This window comes from Arvicola amphibius, chromosome 10, assembly GCF_903992535.2.
Source record: "Arvicola amphibius chromosome 10, mArvAmp1.2, whole genome shotgun sequence".
NCBI lineage: Eukaryota > Metazoa > Chordata > Mammalia > Rodentia > Cricetidae > Arvicola > Arvicola amphibius.
Window position 1 is genome coordinate 108292923 of NC_052056.1, and position 24633 is coordinate 108317555.

Here is a 24633-nt window from a genome sequence, read left to right on the forward strand (position 1 = left end):
CTGACTCTGTGTGCAGGCAGAGGCCCAGGGCCTCGGAGGATGTGTGGTGTCTTCTGTCAGTCTCTGCTTTCCTTCTTTGAGGCAATCTTCTTTATACCAAAGCTTCTGTTTTTGGCAAGGCTGACAACCAGAAAGACCCCACAGCACTGAGGACACAAGCATGACATGAGCCTATGCTTGACTTGTGATGTGGATGCTGGGCTCTGAACTCAGGTCCTCATGGTTGCACATCTCTCCAGCTACATCTTAACATCTTGAGTGTTAACACTTGTTCCAATCTTTCCATACAGTAAAATATGGGAAGACAGACTTCTGAAAAGAAGTTCTTCTAGTTCTTCTAGTTGCACTAAGTAGGGGAGATTCCGTAGGTAACTTGTTTTGAGAAGATACATACCACACAGCATGTTCCTCAAAGAGAAGGGTGGATCGCTGGGTTGTTTCCAAGGATTTAAATACCTTTAAAAATGCCCTCTATTGTGTAACAGCCCTGTCTGTCCTGGAACTCACTTTGTAGACCAGGCTGGCCTCAAAGTCATAGAGATCTGCCTGCCTCTGCCTCCTGAGTGCTAATATTAAAGGCTTATCCTCAACAATGTAAGATAGAGCTGCAGTGGATATTCCACTTTGAATTCACTGAAGCTGGAGTTTGCCGATGGAAAACAAGGGTAACAATCTTTACCTTGAATAATTATAGGCAACAGTTTCAAACATGGAGTAAACAGTAAATATTATTCCTGCTATTATCACCACCAATTAAAATACATCAAACATTACTAAAATAATGAAGTTTGGTGGATTCTTAAGTAGATCCTAAAACTTGGGGGTTTCTTTACAGCTTATTTGATAAGGTGAGCCTTCAGAAAACATTTTTACTAATTATTTATCAGTAATTTGTAATTGGCATGCCCCTGTTTAAAGAGAGGAGACATTGAACTGTGTTCTTTTTCTACAATGTGTGTCCCCTCGTCTAGGGGTTTTCTCTAACAACTTTCTTTAGTTTCTATGAATCTAGAATATGAAATCACAGGAATGCCAGTTGAATTCAAAACATTACCCAGTAAGAAATTAGAAGAAATCTGTAGGCTAGGTGGTGGTGGCACACACCTTTAATCTCAGCACTTGGGAGGCAGAGGCAGGCAGATCTCTGTGAGTTCAAGGCCAACCTGGTCAACAAAATGAGTTCTGGGACACCGAAGGCTGTTAACACAGAGAAACCCTGTCTTGAAAAAACAGAATAATTTTTAAAAAATAAAAAACTCTGCAAAAGACACCCCGTATCTCCTAAGTAATAGTCTTTATATCTTTGTGTGTTGCAGCAAATGAGACCACTAGAAGCTCTTGCCATCTTTGTATTTTCTAACCATATGTGCTTTGTGAATGCCTATTCATACTGAGATGGTCCAAAGGACCAGTATAGACTCTGTGAAAATGTGGGGTGCTGCTAGCTTCTTAAGAAGACCTTATATGTTTAGTATGGGAACTCACCCACTGAGGCTTGTGGGAGGCCCAGTCTGCCATGGCAATCATGGCGTTTCCCTTTCTCTCTAAATGGCCCCTGGTGATTTTATTGACGTACTTCAGGGAGGACTATCAGCTGGTGCAGCTCTTGTTTGAGTTTTCATGAGGATATTTATTGCCTGTGCTACCACAGATGCTGTGAAGAACTGGCTAATAGTGGGAAGAAGGGTAAAAGGGAGCAAAGAACCAGGAGTCAAATGCATTGTGATTCTGCCCTCGAGGGGTTTGCAGTCTAGTTGTGGAGGTTTAATGTGCATGCCTACTTAATTTGCACTCAGGTTTTCCAGGACTAAATGTATGCTAGACCAGGAGAGTCAGGTAAGAATTAGCATTCTCATGGATACTAATTACACTTCACACACAAATCTAGACTCACAACACTCTGAAGATGTCAGCTTTACAGTAAGTTTCTTATGGTTTTCAGTCTTTCAGTAGACACACTTATATAAGTGTTCCCAAGTGCGTGTGGCTAGTGTGTGATATCAACGTTGGAACAGTGACAGGTCATTGCTTCGCTTACTCCAGCACAGCACAGCGGTTCTTAACCTGGGGTACGCGTCAGATACCTGCACTTCTGTAGCAACGCAGATTCATAACAGTGGCAAAATTACAGTTGTAAAGTAGCAGCAAAATAATTTTATGACTGATTACCACAACTTGGGGAACTGTATTAAAGGGTCACAGCATTAGGAAAATTTTCTAGCATAAGAATCGTTCTTTCTTCACTTTCGCACCCAATGGGAAGAAGTGCATTGGGAGGCTCAGCTAACCCTGTCAGACTGACGGCAGCACACAGTCACAATGACTTCCTTAATGCTGGGTTTCTCTGACCCCACACACAGCTGTGCTGACTGCGAGCATCACGTCTCATCTGATGAGTACCTCACTCTTAGTTTTCTCTCAGCCTCTCTTTATCTGACTGACAGATGAGTTTTTGTGTCTACAGCAAACAATTACAGACCCACAGAAAACAGGAAATAAAATATGGAGAACAAGAAAATACATTAGAAACATTTTCTTCACAGTTTATTTCATAAGATGTGTCTTCAGAAAATATTTTTACTGTTTGTTAGTAATTTGTAATTGCTATGTCACTGTTTGAATAAAAGGCACCAAACCATTTTCTCTTTCTATTGTACATGTTCCCTTACATGATGTTTTTCTGTAATTTCTCTATATCTAGAAAATGAGTTCTGGAGGGTACTAGTTAAATTCAGTGTCCTGTAAGAGGTTACAGTCTGCATATGATACCTCCTCTGCCCTGTAGTGATAGAGTTCAGACCAAGTTATGATCAGATCACTTGTTATTTTTTAAGATTTATTTATTTATTATGCATACAATGTTCTGTTAACATATATACACCAGAAGAGGCACCAGATCTCATTACAGATGGTTGTGAGCCACCATGTGGCTGCTGGGAATTGAACTCAGGACCTCTGGAAGATCAGTCAGTGCTCTTAACCTCTGAGCCATCTCTCCAGCCCCGATCACTTGTTATTTTACCTAAGAGAACTGAGATCCTGGAAGATGGGAACTATTAAAAACATGTATATTCTAGAAAATTCAAAGTGCTTATATGTACAGTTTTATCAGAAAGTGTTTATATGTCTTAAGATTCAAATGAATATCTAATTAGTCAGTGTAATAGACAAGAGAAGTCTATGAATTTCCTTCAGTCAGCAGAGAAGTTTGTGCCAGTATGTATTCGTGAGTATGTGCAAAGTGGGTATGAGTGTGTCCCTGTGTGTGTATGAATAGTTGTTCACAGTGAGTAGCACCCATAGCGAAGGAGTCTTTGAAAGATTTTGTTCATAGCTTTCTTACAGTTGTTGGAAAGTGTGATTCTGACAGTTCCCCTGCAGCTGGTAATCGGGTTCTTGTCTATAGCAGGGAAGACATTGTTTGGGTTCATGGCAGGTACTGGGAACCTCTCTCTTTTAGGGAGGGAGTCATTGACATAACAGCTGTACAACAGCTGGTTTTGAGCAGGCAGGAATCTTCTTTATCCCAACAGGCCTCCTGAATCCTGGAGACACTGTAGCAATCTAAGAATTCCATAGAAAAAGTCCCTAAATTCTGATAGAATTATTTTCTTTCTAGAAAAAGGTCTTTTCCTCCCTGGGAAATTATCAGCCACCTTCTGACAATTTTCAGTTGTTTTCCTTGTAGAAAGTTTCAAGTGTTGCTGGAAGTGGAAGTTACTCTTATGAACCCTCGTGTCACCCACAGCTACAGCAAATGCCCTTAGCCTGCTCACTGTCTCCCTCCCCCTTTTTTGTTTTTAATTTGCTATTTTAAGAAATTTAATCTGTCTTGTCATTTTACCCAGAGTCATCAGATAAAGTAAACAAGTAAAGGTGTCTGTGCCCTCTGCTTTGTTACCACAGTCAGGAGAGTGGACTGCACAGACGAGAGGTCCTAAATCACGGGGTGACTGCAGTTGTTGTCGAGAGTGTCCACTCCATCATACTCAGCAGCATTTGAGGGCTATAGTTTCCACATCTGCGCCAACTCTTATTTTCCTTTCTCTGTGATTTGAGCCGTCCTGGTGTGTTTGCAATGGTTTCTTTTTCCTCATGCTCAGCCATCTCTTCTTCTGCTTCCTACTCTGTGTACTTGGAATGTTAAACAAATATTGGACTGTCTTAGTCAGAGTTACTGTTGCAGTGATGAAACACCATGACCAAAAGCAAGTTGGAGAGGCGATACTTATTTCATTCACAGTTCCATATAATAGTTCATCATCAAAAGCAGTGAGGCCAGGACCCTGGAGGCAGGAGCTGATGCAGAGGCCATGGAGGGGTGCTGTTTACTAGCTTGCTCCTCATAGCTTCTTCAGCCTGCTTTCTTATAGAACCCAGCACCACCAAGTCCAGGGATGGTACCATTCACAATGCGCTGGACCCCCCCCCCCATATATCACTAATTAAGAAAATGTCCTACAGGCTTGCCTGCAGCCTGAATTTATAGATGCATTTTCTCATTGAAGCGCCCTCTTCTCTGAAGACTTGAGTTTGCATCAAGTTGATATGATGGCAGTACAACTATTGATCTTTTCAGTATGGTTTCAATGCTGTGTTTGCTAAAATTTAAGATCTCCTGTGCTCTTAAATTTAGTTTATTACATTGGAAAGAATCTTCAGGTATTTGGGAAGATTTGGTCAGAACATTAAAATATCTGAAAAGGAAATAGAATCTCAGTTTATAATTGTAATTTAAAGTCTAATTACAACTGTGGTACGGGAGAATTGTCTGTATTCTGTCAATCACCTTTTAAATAAATGCTTATTAGCCAGGCAGAAAGTATAGGCTGGTCAACCAGACAGGAAGTAGAGGCGGGGCAATGAGAACAGGAGAATTCTGGGAAGGAGGAAGCCCATTCCTCCCAGTCCAGTCCAGACCACCAAGAAACAGGATGTGATCTGTCCCACTGAAAAAGGTACTGAGCCACATGGCTAACATAGATAAGAATAATGGGTTGATATTAGCTACAAGAGCTAGTAAGTAGCCTTAGCTAATGGGCCAGTCAGTTTATAATCTTATGGAGTCCTCTGTGTGATTTTCTTTGGGGCTTGCTGGCTGTGGGGTACCGGGCGGGACAGAAACCCCAACAAGCCGGCCCTCATGTTACACAACTGTACTTTGGTGTAAGAGGGGAAGTTTCTGGACCCCCAGTGGGACTCTGAAAATCTGATGACCCCTATGAAATGGTGGTACTTGTGCATAACCTAACACATTCTCCATGCAGTGGAATCCCCAGTAGATGCTTGCAACAGCTAATGGGAAATGTATAAATAACTGCTGTGTTCTATTGTTTAGGGAGTAATGACAAGGAAAAATGCCTGAGTATTTAATACAGATGCAGTTTTTTCTGAATATTTTTGGTCTATAGTTGGTTCTGTTCATGGAGGTATGACTAGCTAATCAAAGCCCCGATCAGTGATAACATAACACAGACTGGAATAAACTTAGAGCTAACTTTAAGACGAGGACTATGTCACAGTTTACAACTTTTCTTCTGTAAGTCAGGTTTTAATTTAAAGGACCAAAATTAAGAGAGACTTGGAAGTGACATTTTCTCTGCACAGAGGCAGCCTTGGAGCCCCATTTCTCGTGTTTCCTCTCCTGGGCCAGTTCTGCCGTGCACTTCCATTTGCAGTATCTTTGAGTCTTCCTTCTTTTGTCTTTGCATGGCTGTCGTAAGAGCTAGGGAACAACTCATTTCTTTTGAATTAAAGCGTTAAAGCTATTTCTTTTAGAAACAGACACCTTTCCTACTTAGTATCACTCACATGTACAGAAGTGATCCTAGATACTGATGGTGCATCCTTGCTAGAGACTTTGGAGCAGTTTGGGACAAGTTATTCACTTATAAGTGTGATTTGAAGATACCAACATGATCCAAAAGGGTTATACACCACTTTGAGAGTTTGATTATTCTGAAGCCAATGCAGGCGGAGGTGGCACCCCTCTGTTCTCACAGTGCGCATACATACCCTTTTGCTCTTGCACTTCTGGGTTGGGAGTGGAGGGGGGGGGCAGATTTCTAACTGTGCTGTTGTTCCATCTTAGTCAGAGGGCAAGCCACTGCCTCACATCCTGCTCTTATATGGAGTGGTTCAACTGGAATTGCTGGCCTCAGTTGTCAGCAACTTAAGGGGTCAGTCAGGGAGGGTCTCCCTGCTTCTTTTCACTTGGAGAAGTGTCTTCATGTCTTACTTTTAGCCTTCATTGTAGGCTTTTACAGATGGAGGAACAGTAACAAACCTGCTGCCTCCATTCAGCTCTACTTTAGGATGAATGCTGTTCAGTGCTGCTGAATTTGTCTGTAGCAAGAATGACTTTTTGTTTTGTTTTGTTTTTCAAGACAGGGTTTCTGTGTGTAACAGGCTGTCCTGGAACTCACTTTGTAGACCAGGCTGACCTCAGATTCACAGAGCTCCACCTGCCTCTGTCTCCTGAGTGTTGGGATTAAAGGTGTGCACTATCGCCACGTGACCGCAAGTATAGTTTATGATTCAGGGATCTTTAAGTGATAGTCTAAAGCAGTCACCTCCGCTGACTGGCACCAGTGCTCATACTGGGCAACTCTCTTAGCTCAGGAAGCTTCCACCGAAGCACAGTTTTATGCTGTATTTTTCCCAATGATTGTATTTAATATTACATGGTGACATTGATGCGTCCATTATTCAGTTGTTTCTGTCCTTGTTTGTGTCTTATGAGCCTTCCTGCTGAATAATTTGTTATACTTACCCTGAGGATATTTGGGTTTTAAATTTTAATTAATGATAATAAATAAAACACCATTGTATTAAAGATAGAATTCATGAATGTTCCAGAGACATTAATTAATAAATAAGAGCCTCAATATTAAGAGCCCATGAGGTCATAGCTATCTGGGGCACCACTAAGTGACAGTATCACTAGTCATAGGTTGATGCAAATTGTTCGTGTAAACTGAATAGGACTGCAGAGCTCAGGCAGCGTGAAACAATTGCTTTCTTCATAGCCAGACAGAACATCTTCATAAATAGGAGTGCTTGCTAGCACTGTGGAATAATAAGTTGACAGATGTAATGTAAAGAATTAGATGGTTTTTAAACTTCTCAGAGCAACTTTCTCTATTATCACTGTGGTCTTTGTCAGAGTTTGCATCCTAGAATGCATGTAGAATAGTGAATCTCTTTTTACCTAATCATGCTTAATAGCAAAGTAGTAGAAAAAATTACTTTCTTAGTGATTTCTAGTAGATTACTTTCTTATATATAAGGCATATGTCATTGAACTGTGGACACTGAATCCGGCTGTAATCTCATACCCTGGTCTGTTATTGATTCACCCGTCCAGTCAAAAACTGGTGGTATATGCCTTTAACTCCAGCATTTGGGAGGCAGAAGCAATGATCTCTAAATTCCAGATTAACCCAGCCTACAATGTGACTTCCAAGACAGAAATTCTGTTTGTTTATTTTTTAAAACGTCTTCTCTTTACAGGCAATGACTGTATGGATTATTTAAAATGCATTTCCCCCTATTTTGATCTAATAGCAAGATTTAGTCAAGAAACACTGTGGTCAAAGGCACCTCATCTCCAAAATCCATGGTATAGATGATAATTATGCTTGGTTACCAGAAATAAATTTTTAAGATTGAGTTTTCAAAACTGATAATGCTAAACAAACAAACCAAAAAAACTAAACTTACTTTTTTCTAGATAATAAACCTTTTCTGATACTCATTTCTGTGCATTTCTCCTGGCTTCCTCATACACTTTACACCAAATCTTGGAACTTTGTTAATGATTTTTAAGGGAGTACATTTCTAAACTTCTTTTACAGTAAATAATCCTTTTTCTCTCAGAATTTATTTCTCTGAAGTTTCATGGTTCAGAGAAATGCAAGACTAGATTTTAGTTTGTATGTCACAAATTAAAGAGGTTTGTTTGTTTTGCTTCAGAACTCGTTTTCTTAGAAAACAGTAAGCCCTCTGTGTTACTGACGACTGAGGTCAGGTACTGAGGAAGTCATAGGGGATGGGGAGAGGGCTGGGCCGTAGGTAAGGAGCACCGGAGCAAACCCTCCTCTGGGAGAAACCTGGGGTCTTCATTATGCTTTGCCATTGATGGCTGGCCTCTTAGTTCCCCTATTGTCCAATCTGATGCAGCACTGCGAGCTTGGTGATGATCTGAGTAGGTAGGAAGAGACGGAGACAAAAGGACAGACACCCCAAAGGGAATGGTGTAGACCACCCGATGATGGAACAAAACCAAGACAAATTTAAGGCTGGTTCCTGAGAGCTCTCCCCCATGTCATGCCAGGATTTGCCTGTGTGGCTAGGTGGCTGGAGATGGACTGGAGAAAGTACACCAGTACAACCTGCTAGAATCATTTGGGGAATACACAAGGAAAGCCTCAGTGCCAATTGACAGTATTTGATTTCCTTTCTTGTGATTTCAGACCAACCTACACAAAAAATTGGACTGCTGTGTTTCTCTAAGAGGAGGCAGGCAGGAGAAAGAGAGTTGTCCCCTTTCTGAAGTACATGACAGTGTATGACGGGGGAAAGCCTGTCTTGTCCCCAGGGTCTCTCTACTACCATATTTGTGCTAACTCCCTTCCCCCTACCTTTACTTAGTATCTTCAGTACCTAGCTGTCAGGGACAGCTGTCCTGAATACACAGCCATTCTCTAGTGAACTGTGGGACGTCAGAATCCTGTTTAGGACAAAGGCTTCCTTATATGTCCCTCGCAGAGCAGGTAAGTGTCTCTTACATCTGTTCCTCAGTTGACAGTATATGTAAGAGCCATGCATATTAAAATCAGTTTGAAGCAGCTAGTTGGTGTCCTGTGGGCAGATTTTAAAGGAATAGCCTGTAGTCAGGCTTTAATGCACTGCAGAACCAGAACTTGATTTCAGAAACATATTTTATAAGTTTATAACATTGGGAACTTTTAAATTTTACATTTCCAGTAGTAATTTGCAAGAATTTTCAAGCATTGAGGCTAGAAGAGATATAAAATACTTCTAAGAGGAGGCATAAGAAGAAGTTAGGCTGTTTGACATACTTCCAGGCCTGGGGGGAGTTGTAGACAGGCAGGCCCGCTAACTGGCCAGGCAGCCCAACCTACCCTGAAAGTGCCAGGCCAATGAGACCTGACCTATAAAAGGGAGCAGATTGTATTGTCTTTCCCTGTCCTGCCAGCTCCCAAATAATGACACGGAGACATCCTATTAATTATGAAAGCTTGGCATATAGCCTAAGCTTGGCACCTAAGTAGTTCTTGTAACTTAAGTTAGACCATTTATATTAATCTACATTCTGCCATGTGGCTCATGGCTCTTACCTTTCTTCCTGCACATCCTGCTTGCTCTGCATCTTCTGGTATCTCCCTTGCACACCTTGAATATTTCCTACTTCCTCTCGCTATCTGGAAGTCCCACCTATACCTCCTGCCTAGCTATTGACCATTCCACTTTTTATTAAACCAATCACAGCATTCCATCTTCACACAGTGTACATATCCCAGTATGTGCTGTCTCCCTCTACCCTCCTTCTCTCCCTCTCCCTCCCCCCTTTCTCTCTCTCTTTCACACACACACACACACACACACACACACACACACACACACACACACACACACGAATACCCAAGCCTTATGCACTGTCAATCTTCTCATAGAATTTTAATTTTACCAGAGTTCCCCAAACTTATTTCAAAATAAATGTACATTATAAAGTACTTAAAAGAAGAGTATTTTGTAGTAATGGTTAGAGACTTGCTAGGCTGAATATGGTTGTTACAATGTCCAGAAATCTATGTTGATAGCGAATCAGTACTTACTATGTAACACATTAGATACTTTATTTTGTACTGCATATATAAATTCTAAACTACATATAAAAACCTCTTCTTTATTCTGGCAATAGAAAAATAAATCTACATATGAAAGCAAGTAAGCTAGTCACTGTTACCATCAGTTCATCTTCACGGCTTCATAGCTTCTTGTTTGTGTTGTGATTGGAATTTTTATAAATCAATAAATAGTTGAACAATTCAGGAAATATAAAATACTGTTTGGAATGTGTTCTGGAAGTACACACTCCAAGGAAACATGGTTCTCCACCTTCCTAACGCTGCAACCCTTTAATACAGTTCCTCGTGTTGGGACCTCCAACCACAGAATTATTTTTTTTCCTACTTCTTCACTGTAATTTTGCTACTGTTATGAATTGTAATGTGAATATCTGATATGCCACTCTGAGGAGGTAACGAGCCACAGGTTGAGAACCATTGTTCTAGAAGAACTTGTTAAAGACCTTTCTGATCTTTTATCTCCACTTACAGTAAGCAGATGTTTCTAGAATATGAAACAGGGTACCTCACTGAGTGAGCATCCCACTTTCAGGGCTTAATATGCAACGTATGATTAGAATCTATGTCACCTAAGGTGCTAACAATGTTGAGAAAATCCAATCAGCAGGTGTCAATATGATTAGTCATGACTCTGGGCTTTAGTCTGCCAGAAGGTCAGTGAGTCCACAGGCAGGAACTCGGGTGTATTATATATAGCTTAAATACATTCATAGATATCATGAGTAAATAAACAGCACAAATATTTTTGCTGCTGCTTTTCAATATAATATAAACACTTACTGGGCTTCTCCAGTTCCTCCTTGAAATTCTTTTCATAACATGGTTTTAGTGTTTCATCTGCAGTGATTATACGTTTTGAGACTGGGTTACTTATTATGCCCTCCCCTCTGAAGCGCACAGAAGCAGTTTGGTCGTAGGCAGTGGAGTCTGGCAGAGCTGTGCACTGATATTTAGGTGTGCCCTTGGGGTGGGAAATGCTGAGCATCCCAGGTAAAGGACGACCTGTACGGAGGCTTTGAAGAAAGTAGGACCTTGGCGCTTTCAAGGACTGAGTGAAGATGCCTGTGCTTTAAACAGGAAGAATGAGTGTTTAAATAAAGAATAAAAAGCAGGGCCCTGGGGACCGAGCACTGTGAGGCACTGCCTCTAGCCCTCCCATATCTGTGAAGTGGGGCTGTGGTCTCTCTCTGCTTTGGCAGTGGGCAAGGTGGGGTGGTTAAATACAATGTGAAATGTCCCAGTAAGTGGCACACTGTAGGCTTTTCTGTGCTGTGCTCTACTATGGACTTAACCCATGAATGCCTCTTCTTTGGGTCCTATTAAATCTCACTCAACCAATCCTTACTGAGCAGTTCTACTTTTACGTCCTGGACAGACCTCCTTCCTCTCTTCACTCCTTGGTGTGTTTCTTGTCTTCATGGCTGTGACATCAGGGGCTGGAGAGATGGCCCAGTGTGTAAGCACTTGTACCACTCTTGAAGAGGATGTCTGTTGGGTCCCTCGCACACACACCAGTTGCGTCACAGCTGCTGTAACTCCAGCACCAGGATATCTGATGTCTCTGGCCTCCATGGGCACCAGCACTTGTGTGCACACACCCACATAGACACTCAAGTACATAGAATTAAAATAACTTTTAATCAAGATTAGGAAATTCTACTTTCATACTAAAGTTTTCATGATGCAAGCACAAAACAGTGTGTTCCAGATGTCTGAGTGGATGGGAAATGAGTTTGTTAAATACATAGCTTTCATATTTTAGTACTATAGAAGTATTTGGATAATTTTTATTTTAAATCAATCTTACACTCTCCCTCATTCTTTGTTGCTTTTATAGAAGCATTAGCAAAATTTAAAATCTGCCATTTATTAACCTTCAGTTCTGGAGAAAGGAAAACCACATATCTATTTTCGATTTACTATATTGTCTTAAGTCACTGATACAGGCTTGCATCTTTTTTTCTAAATTAAGTAGTTATTTTAATATAATGTATACTTTTAAAAATACTGTCATCTTCAAGTGGAAATAAGAAAAATAATCAAAATAGATGCATGTTAAATCCCATGTACATGTTTAAGAAATTGGGTACTTGCATTATTTGTTTGATTTTTCACCCAGGCTAGTCTCGACTGGCCCCCTCCCTCCCTCAACAGTAGGCAAGACTAACTGTAGGCACCACTGGCATACCTAAGTGAAGAAGAACCTTTTTATTTTGAAATAATTTAAAACTCACATGCATGTGTAAGAAATAACAAATCCCGGGTCTCCCTAATGGTAACCCTTTCATATCCATGACATCATAACTGGAATCAGATATTGGTAAGATTCACGGAGTGTTCAGACTTGCTATGTCACAGGGATGCGGTAGATGAGTGTATTTAGTTCTGTGTAGCGTTCTCACATGTATTTCTGGGACACTGGCACATCATGACCTAGAGCAGGGAGATGCACAGCTCCCCCTGCCCAATTCCATAGACACAGCTCTCTCCTCAGTCCTCCCCAAAGCTGGCCTGCTCTCCTCTTCCAGTTCTGTCAGTAGAAGAGGTCGTAAGTGAACTCACACAGTGTAGACCTGTGGGGTCCTTCCCTCACCCAGCAGAATTCCCCTGAGCTGTGTTGAGTGCCATTGAAAGTGACTTGCTAAGAGGTCATCTAGGGTCTTTCCACTCACCACTTGGCCATGGCCATTTATCAAAGAATGGTGGCAGGGTACGGCACATGGGTTCTGGAGACCCACAGCACAGAGGCAGCTGTACTTCTCCTAATCTTGTTCCCCAAGGGAAACTTGGGGACATAGCCCAGGCCTTACTGCTTACCCCTTCAGGCTTTCAATCAGGAAGTGTGAATTCCTTTTCTGCTTCCTCTTAAAGGGGATTGTCTACCTCCATAACTGTCTCATTTCCATTGGTCCTCTCTCTAGTCAGATCGTCTTCCATTCTTTGACTCGCCTAATTTTTCTATACTGATCATTTTAAACAAATTATGTGATTAAACCTTAAATGAGGTGTCTCCAAATTTATGTTATCTTAGAGAGGGATGGTGGTTTGAAAGTCTGGGGCCTCTTGTTCCATTGGCCTTGTAGTCAGTGGCTGTGGACCATGAACAGTCACCAGTAGTCACAGTCATTTTGCCTTGCTTTTCCTCAGATGTAGTTTTTCAGCGTGTAGTTCGTCTGGAAGCTCTAAATGCCACCTCTTGGAAATTTCTGGTACATTTTGCTCCATTCATACCAAGTCATTTTGTCCTGATAACCATTTATTCGACATGTGCACAAAGTGTGTTGTGCATAAGCTCTAGAGAAGAGTCTTTACCCTGTTGCCATGTAGAGGACTCTGTTACCTCCAGCGGGTGGTTGTTCCTGAGTAGATTCTTATTACAATACAGGAACGGTTAACTGCTGGCCAGCTTGTGTGCTATGCTCATCTGAGTGGTTGGAATTCAGTATTTTCCTCTGTCGGTGTTAACAACTCCAGACTATCTGGCCGTGTACTAGGCAGGTTACACTTCTGGTGTGGGGCCAAGTTGGCTATATTAATAAATCATTATGTCTTCATTTAGAAGCTGGGTCATATACATGCATGGTAGCATAGAAATGGATTTACTTCGCAGAATATTCATTCAGTGACAGCATGCAGTCTAAGGCATGTCACAAACTCTGAGGAGTACCCATGCATCCAGAGCGCTACCCAGAAGTTATTACTCACCCCTTTGCGCTCTGGAATCAGGAACTCTGAGGCATGGCTTCCTTCATGCCTTCCTTATGATCTTTCCAGTTTGCATCTCCGTGGGGATCCTTAAAGCCAACTGGCTAGGCACCCACACATGCCAGGCACCGCAGGTGCTTCAGGCAGCGAGTTACTTTATGCCTCCCATTTCTTCTTTTGTTTCTAATTTCCTTGACGCAGCCTCCATCAGGTTTAGCTACTTATAACTGTGAGACTGATAAATTCCTGGCCTTGGAGTTGTCATATTCTCTTGCTTCTCTTCTCCAAGATTGAAAAACCATACTTGTGTGGTTTTCCCGAGCCACTCTCGGACTCCTCTAGTTTCAGGTGTTTTCTGAAGGGAAGCAGGATACGAAAGGTATGATTATGGCCTAGACAGGTAAGGAGGGTTAGTAGGGCCATGTAACCAAAAATGTGGGTCCACCCATAAATATCCAAGAAAAGTAATTCTTTTAAGATGGTACCAAACACATGTAAAGGGCAGAAGATTCTAGTATTGTGAATAGATAATAGATAATTGTGAACTGTTGAAAAGTATATTATCAGTTTATTGGCTCATGATGGTGCAAGTTCTAAATGGGAAGTGCTGAGAACATAGTGTGTATTTGTAGAGTAAGTGCGCATGTGTGTGTTGTGGTTTCTTCAGCCAGAATGTCTAATTTAGGCTCGGTGAAGAATCTTGAGAGGACACGAGGAATATTTTATAACTTGGTGTTAAAATGTTACATTTCTATATTCATATGCATAGCTCTTTAAAAAATCAAAACAAAACACTAAAGAGCAATTTGAGTTGACAGCAAAATTAAGAGGAAGACATAGATTTCTCATGTGTATGTGTCCCCTCTACCTTTTAACACCCCCCTCAGTGGGGCAGTGATAGCTTTTTACTTTTCCAGTCTCAAGAAGAATATCTTCTTAGGAAAATGCTGGGGATTAACTAGCAGATTAAGTCTTGTAGATGGCCACCTGAGCTTGCTCCAGTGAGACAGTTTCTGCATAGCACAGTTGAGAGGACCCTGATTTGAATGGTGGGGTCAGAGGTAGTTAAGAGTTTGAAGCATGCCTGAGATTTGACTTGTTGAACATCCCTAAGCTGAGGATCCACAGTCTGAAATGTATTCAGAAAGGTTCAGGTTTAGGGAAGGGATGTTCAGCATGAGCTTCTTTACAATAGTGCAACTCATTTCTTTTCCTATATTAAGAGTTTTAGTCTAAGTTCATTTTTAAAGTAGCTCTAAATTCTTACTGATATATTGAAAGCTTCTCACTGTACCATAGAGTTCCTTTTTCTCTTCTGTTGAGTCCATACAGTTAGAGTACAAATTCTAATTCAGAGCCTAAGTCCACTCTGTCTAAGAATCCAGTTGATTCTGCATTGTTGGTGAGTATCCATTCTCAAGGGTAGATATTCTACAATTTTCAGCATATTTTCTGTGTGGTTAGGTACTAGAGGTGGTGTTGCCGTGGCTGATTTAAAGGGGAAAGCAGGAGTGCAGTCCTGTGGTAGTGCTGATCTGCTAATATTGACTCCGGGACCTAGAGAATTTCTGATTGCTTTAATTTTAAAAAAAGTACATATTAGTAACTGAAGAGGAGAGAAAGTAACCCAGGCCTTGTCACAGTTGCCTTGATGAGTGACATTCTCTGGTCATATATAAAGAAGCCAGGCTAGAATGTCTAATGTTCAGCTTGGGACCAGACCCAACTATTTAGTAAGGCCTTTTTAAAACAAAAGTGTGCATGCGTGCGTGTGTGTGTGTGTGTGTGTGTGCGTGTGTCTGTGTCTGTGTCTGTGTCCATGTCCAGAAAAAGAAGGCATTGAAATCCCTGGAGCTAGAGTCACAGTCAACTCTGAGTCATCTCTCATGGATGTCAGGATTCAAACCTGGGTCCTCTGTGGACCCAGTATGTGCTCTTAACTGCTTAGCTTATGTCCAGCCCCGCTAAAGTCTTTAAAATAGAGATGGGAAGATGTAGGAAACCATACTTATATCTGTGTCTTATAGGGAAACGAGTCGATACAGTGAATTTAACAACAGCAGTAAAATAGTGAACTTTTCAGAATATTTGCTTAGATGGAATACGTATTGGCTTTCGACAAAATCCAAGAGATGCAGAACAAAATTGTTGGATTCTTCTTGTTTGCTTTCTTGTTTAGCACCAGGTCCTCTAAGGCTGATGGTTTTTTTAATTAAGTTTTAAATTAAAGCAAATTCTATAATAGCAGTCATAGTCTGCAGTTTAGTTGTGGATGTTGTTATATATTCGGAAGCATAATGGCTTTGGTTTTCTGTGCATGTACATGTGTATGGGTGTACATGCACCTGTGTGCATGCCAAGGCCAGAGGTCAGTGTCAAGTGTCTTCTTCCATCCTACTCCCTTATTTTTTGAGACAGTCTTTCACTGAGCGCTGACTCACCATTAGCTTAGACTGGCTGGACAGCAGCCCAGGGTCTGAATCTAGGTCCTTATGCTTTTGCAGCAACCAGGCCTTCTCCCCAGGACCCTTGACTTTGGTTTTCTTTTACTCACAATTGTACCTGCGGCATGCTCATTGTAAATAACAGGAAATAAAAGTTATATACCAATTCCTGTTATAAGAACTACTCTGAAAGAATTTATGTAAGTATTTTGACATGAAAGTAGAAGGGGTAAGACTTTTGGAGAGGAAGGAGACCTATTAGAGTTTCAGGGAATGGCAGGAGGTGGGGCAGGGACATTTCAGCAGGAAGCAGAAGAAGAATAAAAAGTATAATGATGTATTATGAAAAATGCCATAATGAAACTCTTACTCTGTCTGGTGACTTAAATAATAATTAAAAATTGAAATGAAAAACCCCAAATGGCACTGGCAACAACTGAGAATGTTGTCAATGAAAACCTGTACAAAGCATCCTGTTTTCAAGTTGAGACATCTATTCAGGGCATCGCCGTCTACTTTCAGATTAATTTGCGCCTCATCTTGGTGAGTGGAAAGACGAAGGAGTTCCTCTTCTCCCCAAACGACTCTGCCTCTGACATTGCGAAGCATGTGTATGACAACTGGCCCATGGGTGAGTGCTGGCTGCTTGGTTCTTTGTCCCCAACTTGCTTGACACGTTTTGAGGAAGTGCTGAGGGCATGAAGCCACTCCCCTAGACTTTGCCTTTCTCACCACAAAGCAGTGAAGGAGCAAGGGATACAGAGGCCATGTTTGCTTTAGTGCCAGCAGAGTGTTCAGTGCACATCCACCTCCATGTGAATCAACTTCATACCAAAACACGGAAAGAGACTTCACCATGGCCGCAGGCCATGTGGGCTCCTCCATGTGTGGCCTATTGAAAAAGAAGCTTGAAACAAACTTGAAACAAAGCTGATCTGGAGTTCATGTTGCATGCCTTCTGTGAAGAAGGTCCAGAAAGAGCGAAATCTTTGCTTTCAGCTCCACCACAGTGAACACTTTGGGGGAGTGTCTGTGGTAGCTCTTCCCTGTCTAGTGATGCTCTGCCTTCAGTAAGTCCTTAGAGTTTGCCCATAACGGTTTCCATGGCATGTGCCATCTGGTACCACTGATTTAGCCCATCTCATTGAACTGTTTCCAGTACAAAAGATTGAACCCAGGACCTTGTGCATGCTAGGCAAGTACCCTATTACCAAGTGGTATCCCTTGCTCCATTTTTTTAGAAAGTCTTGCTAAATTCCCCAGGTTGCCCTCAAACTTGGAATCCTCCTGCTTTAACCTCTCCAGTATCTGGGATTACAAGCATGTGCCACCATACCAAGCATGTATAATATGTTTAGCAAAATCAATTCTAGCCTCTTTTCTGTTTGGATTAAAGTTACCGTCACTAGTCTGTATAACAAAGGAATGCTAGGCCATACATACTCTGTAAACAATGGTTTTAAAGGCAGTGCATGCAGAGTAATTCATACTGAAGCAAAGTGGATCACCTGATCTAGAGGATCCAGTGCAGTCAGAATTCCCAGGAAAAGAGGGGGCCTAGGAGAGGACAGGCATAGCACAGGTGCCTGGAAATGAGTAAGAGTTACTCTCTTGTGCTTGAGTTCCTGGATCAAGGTGATGTTGTCCAGTGCACGCGCATAAGTTGTTTTGAACACTCAACAAAACAAAACCATGGTAGACGCCTGCCTCCTCTCCTCTCCTTCCCATTCCTCTAGACTGTGTCTTTGCTTCCCTTATCTCCTACTGAAAGCAAAACCTAGAGTTAATGAGAAACGTAAATAGGACTTCACAAATCTTCACTAAACGCAGAGCTTCAGTTGTTGCAGCAGCAAGCTGATGGGAACTGCCATTGGAAGCATATCCTGCCTGAGCAGCCGTCTCTGTGAACTGAGATGGTAGTCCGCAGTAGCTACTGGGCCACCCATACTACCACTGGTAGCAGTTTGTCCCAGCTTCCATGTCATGTTGGTCAGTTGGCAAAGACAACATGACAATACATCCCTCAGCACCTAACATAAGGAGCCCTAAGAAAGTCTTTGAGGAACTTGTTACTGCCCTTGAGCCTGCGTTTCAGCAGGTCCAAGCACTGAGACATTGTAACACTCCATTAATTACTGATAACGGAAATCGATTTTCAAATGATAGATTCCTTTAACTAAGACAAGATTTTCCCCAGCTCATTGTCTGGCTGCAGTGCCTGGGCGGTGGACACTCTGGGCCATGGAATGTGACAGTGCACATTCCCCTGCTGTGCTGTGGGCCCCTAACCACTTCATCTCTTTCAGACTGGGAAGAAGAACAGGTGAGCAGCCCGAACATCCTGCGACTCATCTACCAAGGCAGATTTCTACATGGGAACGTCACGTTAGGAGGTAATTGACGTCTTCTTCTGCCATTGTTTATTTTGAATGACAGTGCCTTTGCGTTTACTAAAAAAAGATGACTTGAGAATCAATCTGAGGTCCCCTGCTTTGAGTGTGCCTTCTCCCTGTGAGATGAGCCCTGCCTGCCAGTGTGCGGACCTACTGTGTTCCAGGTGGATCTCGTTGAGCTGTCGGATGATACAGTCTAGATGTGATGCTCCTAAGCTAAAACCTATCACAGACCAGGACACACTTAGGACAGCAGCTTTTCATGTGAATTGGGAAATTGCTTATTGTGTGGGAATGAAGTAAGTAGCTGCTGTGGACACAGTGATCCTCACTCAACACAGGCACTTTGTCTTCTAAGCCTAACTTGAGAGCTGCACTCTCTTCTTCCTCAGGCAGATTGTTCTTATTCATTTGGTTACTGTGTGTTTGTTGAGCTTTTTTATGCATCTGCACTAATAAACCTCGACAGCATTGAATATGACCAGACACCTACCTGCCCCCTCTTCAGGTTGCTCTGTTACATGGGACAATAAAGTCCACTGTAAAAAGACTTGAGGGTTAGAGCTGGTGACTTCAGTGACTGACAGTGGCACGTTAGTGGACTGCTTCTGAGTCTAGGCTCACATGTAGCCTAGTTTGTGACAGGGTTAGATCTGGTCCAAAAACTACTGTAGTCTATAAGAAGTAACTGCCATTTAGATGTAGAATTTATTTGGCTTGTTTCTCTGTTTGTACTTTTGCCTAATTAGATCAACCCTCTGGTGAGAGTTGACTGTTGTTAGCCTCCTGAATGCTTTATGCATCTATTAATGGTGGGGCCATCTTTTATTTGTTTTAATTCCTATTATTCAAACAAGACCTTGAATTAAAATTAATAAATAAAAAAACAAACTGATTGTTGTTTGGATTGACTCTCAACTATGAGTGAGTCTTCATCTCCCTCTGAACATTGGTCTCTTAAGCAGTTTCCGCCAGCCCAGTGTCCCAGCGTCAGGTTAAAGTTCACAGGATTTGTGCTAAAATCAAGATGGTTCATTCATTTTCATTAAATTACAGTTTTAAAACTATTTTTTTAAAAATTATTTTAGAATAATCATCAAAATGACTTTTCTCATTGTGACTATTGTGTGTCACCAGTCTTTTTGGAAGCAAATTAAAGGCCTTGCTGCTTTTGTGATTTAGACAGGTGGTGTGGGGTACAGTAGCCCTTGGTTGGCCAGTGTCACCTGGGACCTGGTTAAGGCCAGATGCTAGCCCTCCACAGTTCGGTGCTGCTGCGTGCTTGCTTGGGCCACATGCTAGCACTCCGCTGGCCGCTTTCTAGGCTGCAGGCTTCTTTTTTTGTCATCTGTACAGCAGTGGCAGGTGTTTTCCAGTATTTTCACAGCTGCTCTGAAAGTGTGAACTTGCTCGGTAACTTGTGAAGTAGATTTAGAACCCATAGCTGCAGATCAAAGGCAGAGGTAATTGTAGTCCTTTTAATAGAATCAAAAATACTTGACAACAGTATTTTTAATTTTTTTATTTTATTGCAATAGGGGACAAGGTCCGGTTTTGAAGGACAGGGAAACTTGATAGAGTCAGTTCTCTTCTCCAGCTTTTCCTGGGATTCAGGATCAAACTCAGATCGGCAGGCTTCTTGCTGAGGTACCTTTGCCTGCTGAGCCATCTCACCAGCTCAGAGAAAAGGACAGCCCAGTTATGGGAAGAGTTGGAGTCCTTGTTGTAGGTGCTGTTCAAGCAGTGGGGGAGGAGAACTTGTGAGGCTCCAGGCAGGTGGATAGCCTTCCCTCTGGGCAGGCAGACATTGGAAGAGGACTGGGCCTGCTCATTCTTTGCCTATCCCCACCCACGTTAAGACCTGGTTTCACTGTGTTGTGCAGCTTAGCCTAGCACTGCTAGGCTCTAGCAACCCTCCTGCCTCAGCTTCTTGAGTAGTCAGACTACAGGTCTGTAAGTAGAGACTGTGCATTCGTTTCCCGGCTGCCCAGACCTGAATAATCACACAAAAACTATATTAAATACACAACTATTTGGCTGAGGCAAATATATGGCTCAGGCATATTCCTAGCTAGCTCTTACATCTTAAATTAACCCATTTCTATTAATCTATGTATCACCATGAGGCTGTGGCCTACTGGTAAGGTTCCAGCATCTTTCTCGTCTGCCATACCATAGGCCAAAGCAGCTTCTTTATTAACCAATGGTAATAAAACATATTCGCAGCGTAGAGAGGGGAATCCCACATTACAGGTCCATACAGCTGGCTCTGTCATTCTGTGAATTTCTGTGATTCACTTAATTTCAAGTTTAAATCTGTGGTCATCAGGTCTCTTTAAACATTCCTGAGTCCCCTTCTTTTGAGTTGTAACCTTGTTAATCACATGGAATTTTACTCTGCTGAAGGAGAGACATGATGATAGCTCCGCTGAGAGGATGATCATCAGCTGACACTGACAGTCACTGGGGACCACAGAGAGTGGGGCATCACTGGGGCGTTCTCCTTCATTCTCATTCACTTACTTACTTTTGTGTGGCTAGGAGTGCAGGGCCTAATGCATGCTGTTCAAGTCCTTTGCCTCTAAGTTACCAGTCCAGCCCCAACCCAATACTCATTAAAATGCAGTTTTCTGCACTTAACCATTTCCTACCAGTGTGACTTTAGAGTTGAAATGCTGGTGGTGGTTGTGTGTAAAGGAAAAGTTGAAATGCTATCTTCTGGACGTTGCCCTGTATATAGAAAGGTCTTCCGTGAAGGAGGGCATTCCAGTTTCTGGCTTCTCCTTCACCTTCTGCTGCCAGCAGCTATGCCTCCCGTTTGCTGTTGAGTTGGGTGCAGAAGAGAAGTGCCAGCTATGCAGCTGTGAATCAGTGACGATGCCCGGACAGCCAGCAGTCGGTAGATCTGCATAGAGATGCCTTGAAAAGCGGGGCAGACTAGTGCGAGTTTATAGGTAGAAGTGTGTGCTTTCTCTCAGATCAGACAGATTCCTGAGTCTTCCCAGTGCTGGGGTGAGGAAATGTCTCCTTGTGGAAGAGCCACAGCCTGAAGCCATTCAGAAACTGGCAGCGTGTCTAAGTGCTTTCATCCCTGGCTAGTGATTTTCCAGAATGACGTGTATGTAACAGTCTGTCCCTTCTTCTTCTACATAGCATTAAAACTTCCTTTCGGCAAAACAACAGTGATGCACTTGGTGGCCAGAGAGACCCTTCCAGAGCCCAACTCACAAGGTAAGCCCACCCTGGACGGTGCCTAACTTGAGCCATCAAGACATCATGCCTGCCTCCACTTAGACATTCTGCTGAGAAGGAAATTTTCATAGCATATGAATTGAGCTTATGGAGCAAGTAACCAGGTGGTTTTTGAAGCATGCCAAGATGAAAAGATTCCTTATTTACAGGGTTGTAGTATTTTAAAGCAAGCTTTGAGCCAAGCTCAGGCTGTTTTGACTATGCCTCTGCATTTGCCTCTCCACCCGAGACCCAGCTGGCTAAAGCAGGCTGCCTTTGTTTCCCCAGGCCAGAGGAATCGGGAGAAGACTGGGGAGAGCAACTGCTGCGTGATCCTGTGATGCGTCGCCAGCATGTGCTGCAGTCTGTTGATGCTGCTGGGACAGAGGAGGTTCAACAGCGTCCCACACCTGTAGGACAGTCGCCTGCACATCCATGGGGCTGAATTACTTGGGAACTCTGTCATCTCTTCTTATAAAGTAAAAAGAACCAAGAACACTCTCATCTGGCCCTTTATTCCTGTCTCTCTTGTCTGTGTTGAGCAGTCTGAAATGCACAGTGGTCTCCAGGGGAAGTCGCCTTGCTGCCACAAAGGCTCATCCGCAGAAGTCAGAAATCAAGTGTTGCAAGTACAGTTTGCAGTGAAAGAAGACTATCGTTATTTTCCTCATCAGCAGAATCTGCCAGCGCCTGTGGTACCCAGAAGTACCCAGTGACAGTCCACATTGGAGGACACTCAGCATCACTGAAGTTTGTAACCAGGCCAGTCGCACAGGGAAATGGGAAGGGATCTAAAATGCTGGGTGAAGTCTACCAAAGTCAGCCACCGTGGCTGTCCTCACAGGATATCCAAATAGGCGTGACTGTCCTCACTGCAGCAAAGGAAAAGCCATGCCTGCTGCCCCCAGCACTCTGCAGAGGATACCTCTGCTGCCTGTGCCCTGAGTCCTCTTGGCAAGGGGCTCATCCCAGACAGCACAGAGGCCAGGCAGCAGTGTGTCCCTAGCCTTAATGTGGAGGGCCAGTCGCTCAGAGGCTGTCACTGCGCAGAAACGGTAGGAAGCCTCAGCAGCAGACCCGAGTGTGTATTTGAATATCAGAAAATTGGAAACTTCCGCCACTGTCACTCATCCGTAACCACGCCCTGCATTCTGCTTACTCACTAGGACAGAGGAATCCTTTTAAACAGTCTCCAGATACTAATTTTGTTACTTTATGTAGTTTGCATTTGGAATCAGTGCTTGCAGTTGTATTGAGATCACAAGCTGATTTTTGAGGCATACATGATTAGTAGCACCACTCTTATTTTTACCAATAATTTAAAAATTGATATGCTATAAATAAACAATTTGCACAGCACTAAAGCATGAGCTAATTTCATCTAAACCTGTAAAAAAAGATTTTATATTTTTTTCACTGGGAAGAAATCTTCCTGGATGAAATTACAAATATGTGTAGATTATATTTAATAAAAAACATAAAATATCTAACTGTAGAGCGCAAATATAGATTGGCGTGTAGCATATAGACCAGTATTCCATATCAATAACTTTATCCAGCCTTTTTAAAGATGAAGTTGCAGACTGCGTTGTGTTCTGTATTTAATGAGGGTTCTTAGCTCTCAGCAGCATTAAGTGTCAATGGTCTCGATGGTCATCTTTGTTTAAATGCAATCAGGTTACTTTATTCATTGTTAATGCGTTGATAAAGAGGCTTTATATGCAGTAGATCTACGAAAATATTGTTCATACTGATCAGAATTAAATTTGTATAGAACAGAGTTTTAAAATGAATGTAAATAGTACTAAACCTTTTCTTTCTGCAACCTGTACTTATTAGATTCCTTCTGTAAACTAAATAAAAAATTGTAGTGCATTTTGTGAGTGATTTAAAGGTCAGTGATTGCTTAAGCCTTGTTTCATCTATTTTACAATTAACTTTCTACTTAAATCCATTCACTTTCCACTCCGTTGCTACTTGGGTGTGCCCGTGTCTTCATCACTTGACCAGCTGGTGTGTGAAGCACAGCAGCGGGGGTTCTGTCTCCGTCACCACTGAGACGTTGCATTCAGAAGATGTTGCGTCCATCCGCTGTGTAGGCACTGACTGGAGAAGAACCCAGCAGGTAGTTAGCTGAGCACTCAGTCATAATGACTGTATTTTGTAAATCAAGCTACTCGTTAATCATTTTTAATACTTTGATTCTGGTTACTCTCTGTCTTCCCACAGTTAGGGGCTTTCAATGAATTGTGGTTGAATTTGGACAGTTACAAATATCTCTATTGGCAAGAAGTAAAATCCTACACTGAAAACACCAAAAATGTGCTAGTGTTTACATGGAAACACTGAATTCTCCCTACCGATGGCTAAAATGGGATTGATCATACTCAAGACCGAGATTGGAGGTCTCTGCCTAGAATAGCCACAGCTTCCCTATGGGTGAGCGGTGCCTAGACCCAGTTGACCCAGTGTGTCAAGAGAGCCTGAGTCATGGGCCTGACCCCAGCCCTGTAACTCTCATCTGCAGCCTGCAGTGTCCTGATTTAAGTGCTCCAACAATGGGGTCTTCTATGTTAAACCTCAGTGTGCCTTTCTGCTTGAAACCGTTAGCTCTCTCTCCAGGAGAAGTTGTATGTGACACCCTCATTCATGCAGAGGTTTTCACATGGCCAGACAGGTCTCTGCTGCCATCTTGACCAGTGCTGCAGCCGTTTCTGTTAGCCATGTAGATCTGAGTATCCTGCACTTCCACCCAGGGCCATGGTGCTGCTAGGGGCCATCTCTGGGTTCATGACCTTGCAGCATCTGTGATCTGTGCTGATGTCTGTTTCCTGTTACCACCGAAAGCAGTGGGGATAGGGCTGCACAGAGTTGGCCCTGCCCTCCACCAACCACACGGCTCTGGAGAGCAGGCCCTGCACCTTCCCAGGGCAACACAGTGGGTTGCAGGTTGAGCTGGCCCTGAAT

General features: G+C 42.6%; 1 protein-coding gene across 1 annotated transcript in view; it reads left to right on the plus strand.

Annotated features, from left to right (window-relative positions):
- Nucleotides 1-23541, plus strand: part of Ubl3 (ubiquitin like 3) — a 43565-nt gene extending 20024 nt beyond the window's left edge. Inside the window, exons 2-5 of the mRNA XM_038345915.2 lie at nt 16565-16673; nt 18349-18435; nt 21589-21666; nt 21955-23541. Of these exons, the coding sequence (XP_038201843.1) occupies nt 16565-16673; nt 18349-18435; nt 21589-21666; nt 21955-22007 (327 nt within the window). The 3' untranslated portion in view covers nt 22008-23541. The remainder of the gene's footprint in view (nt 1-16564; nt 16674-18348; nt 18436-21588; nt 21667-21954) is intronic.
- Nucleotides 23542-24633: the final 1092 nt, after the last annotated feature.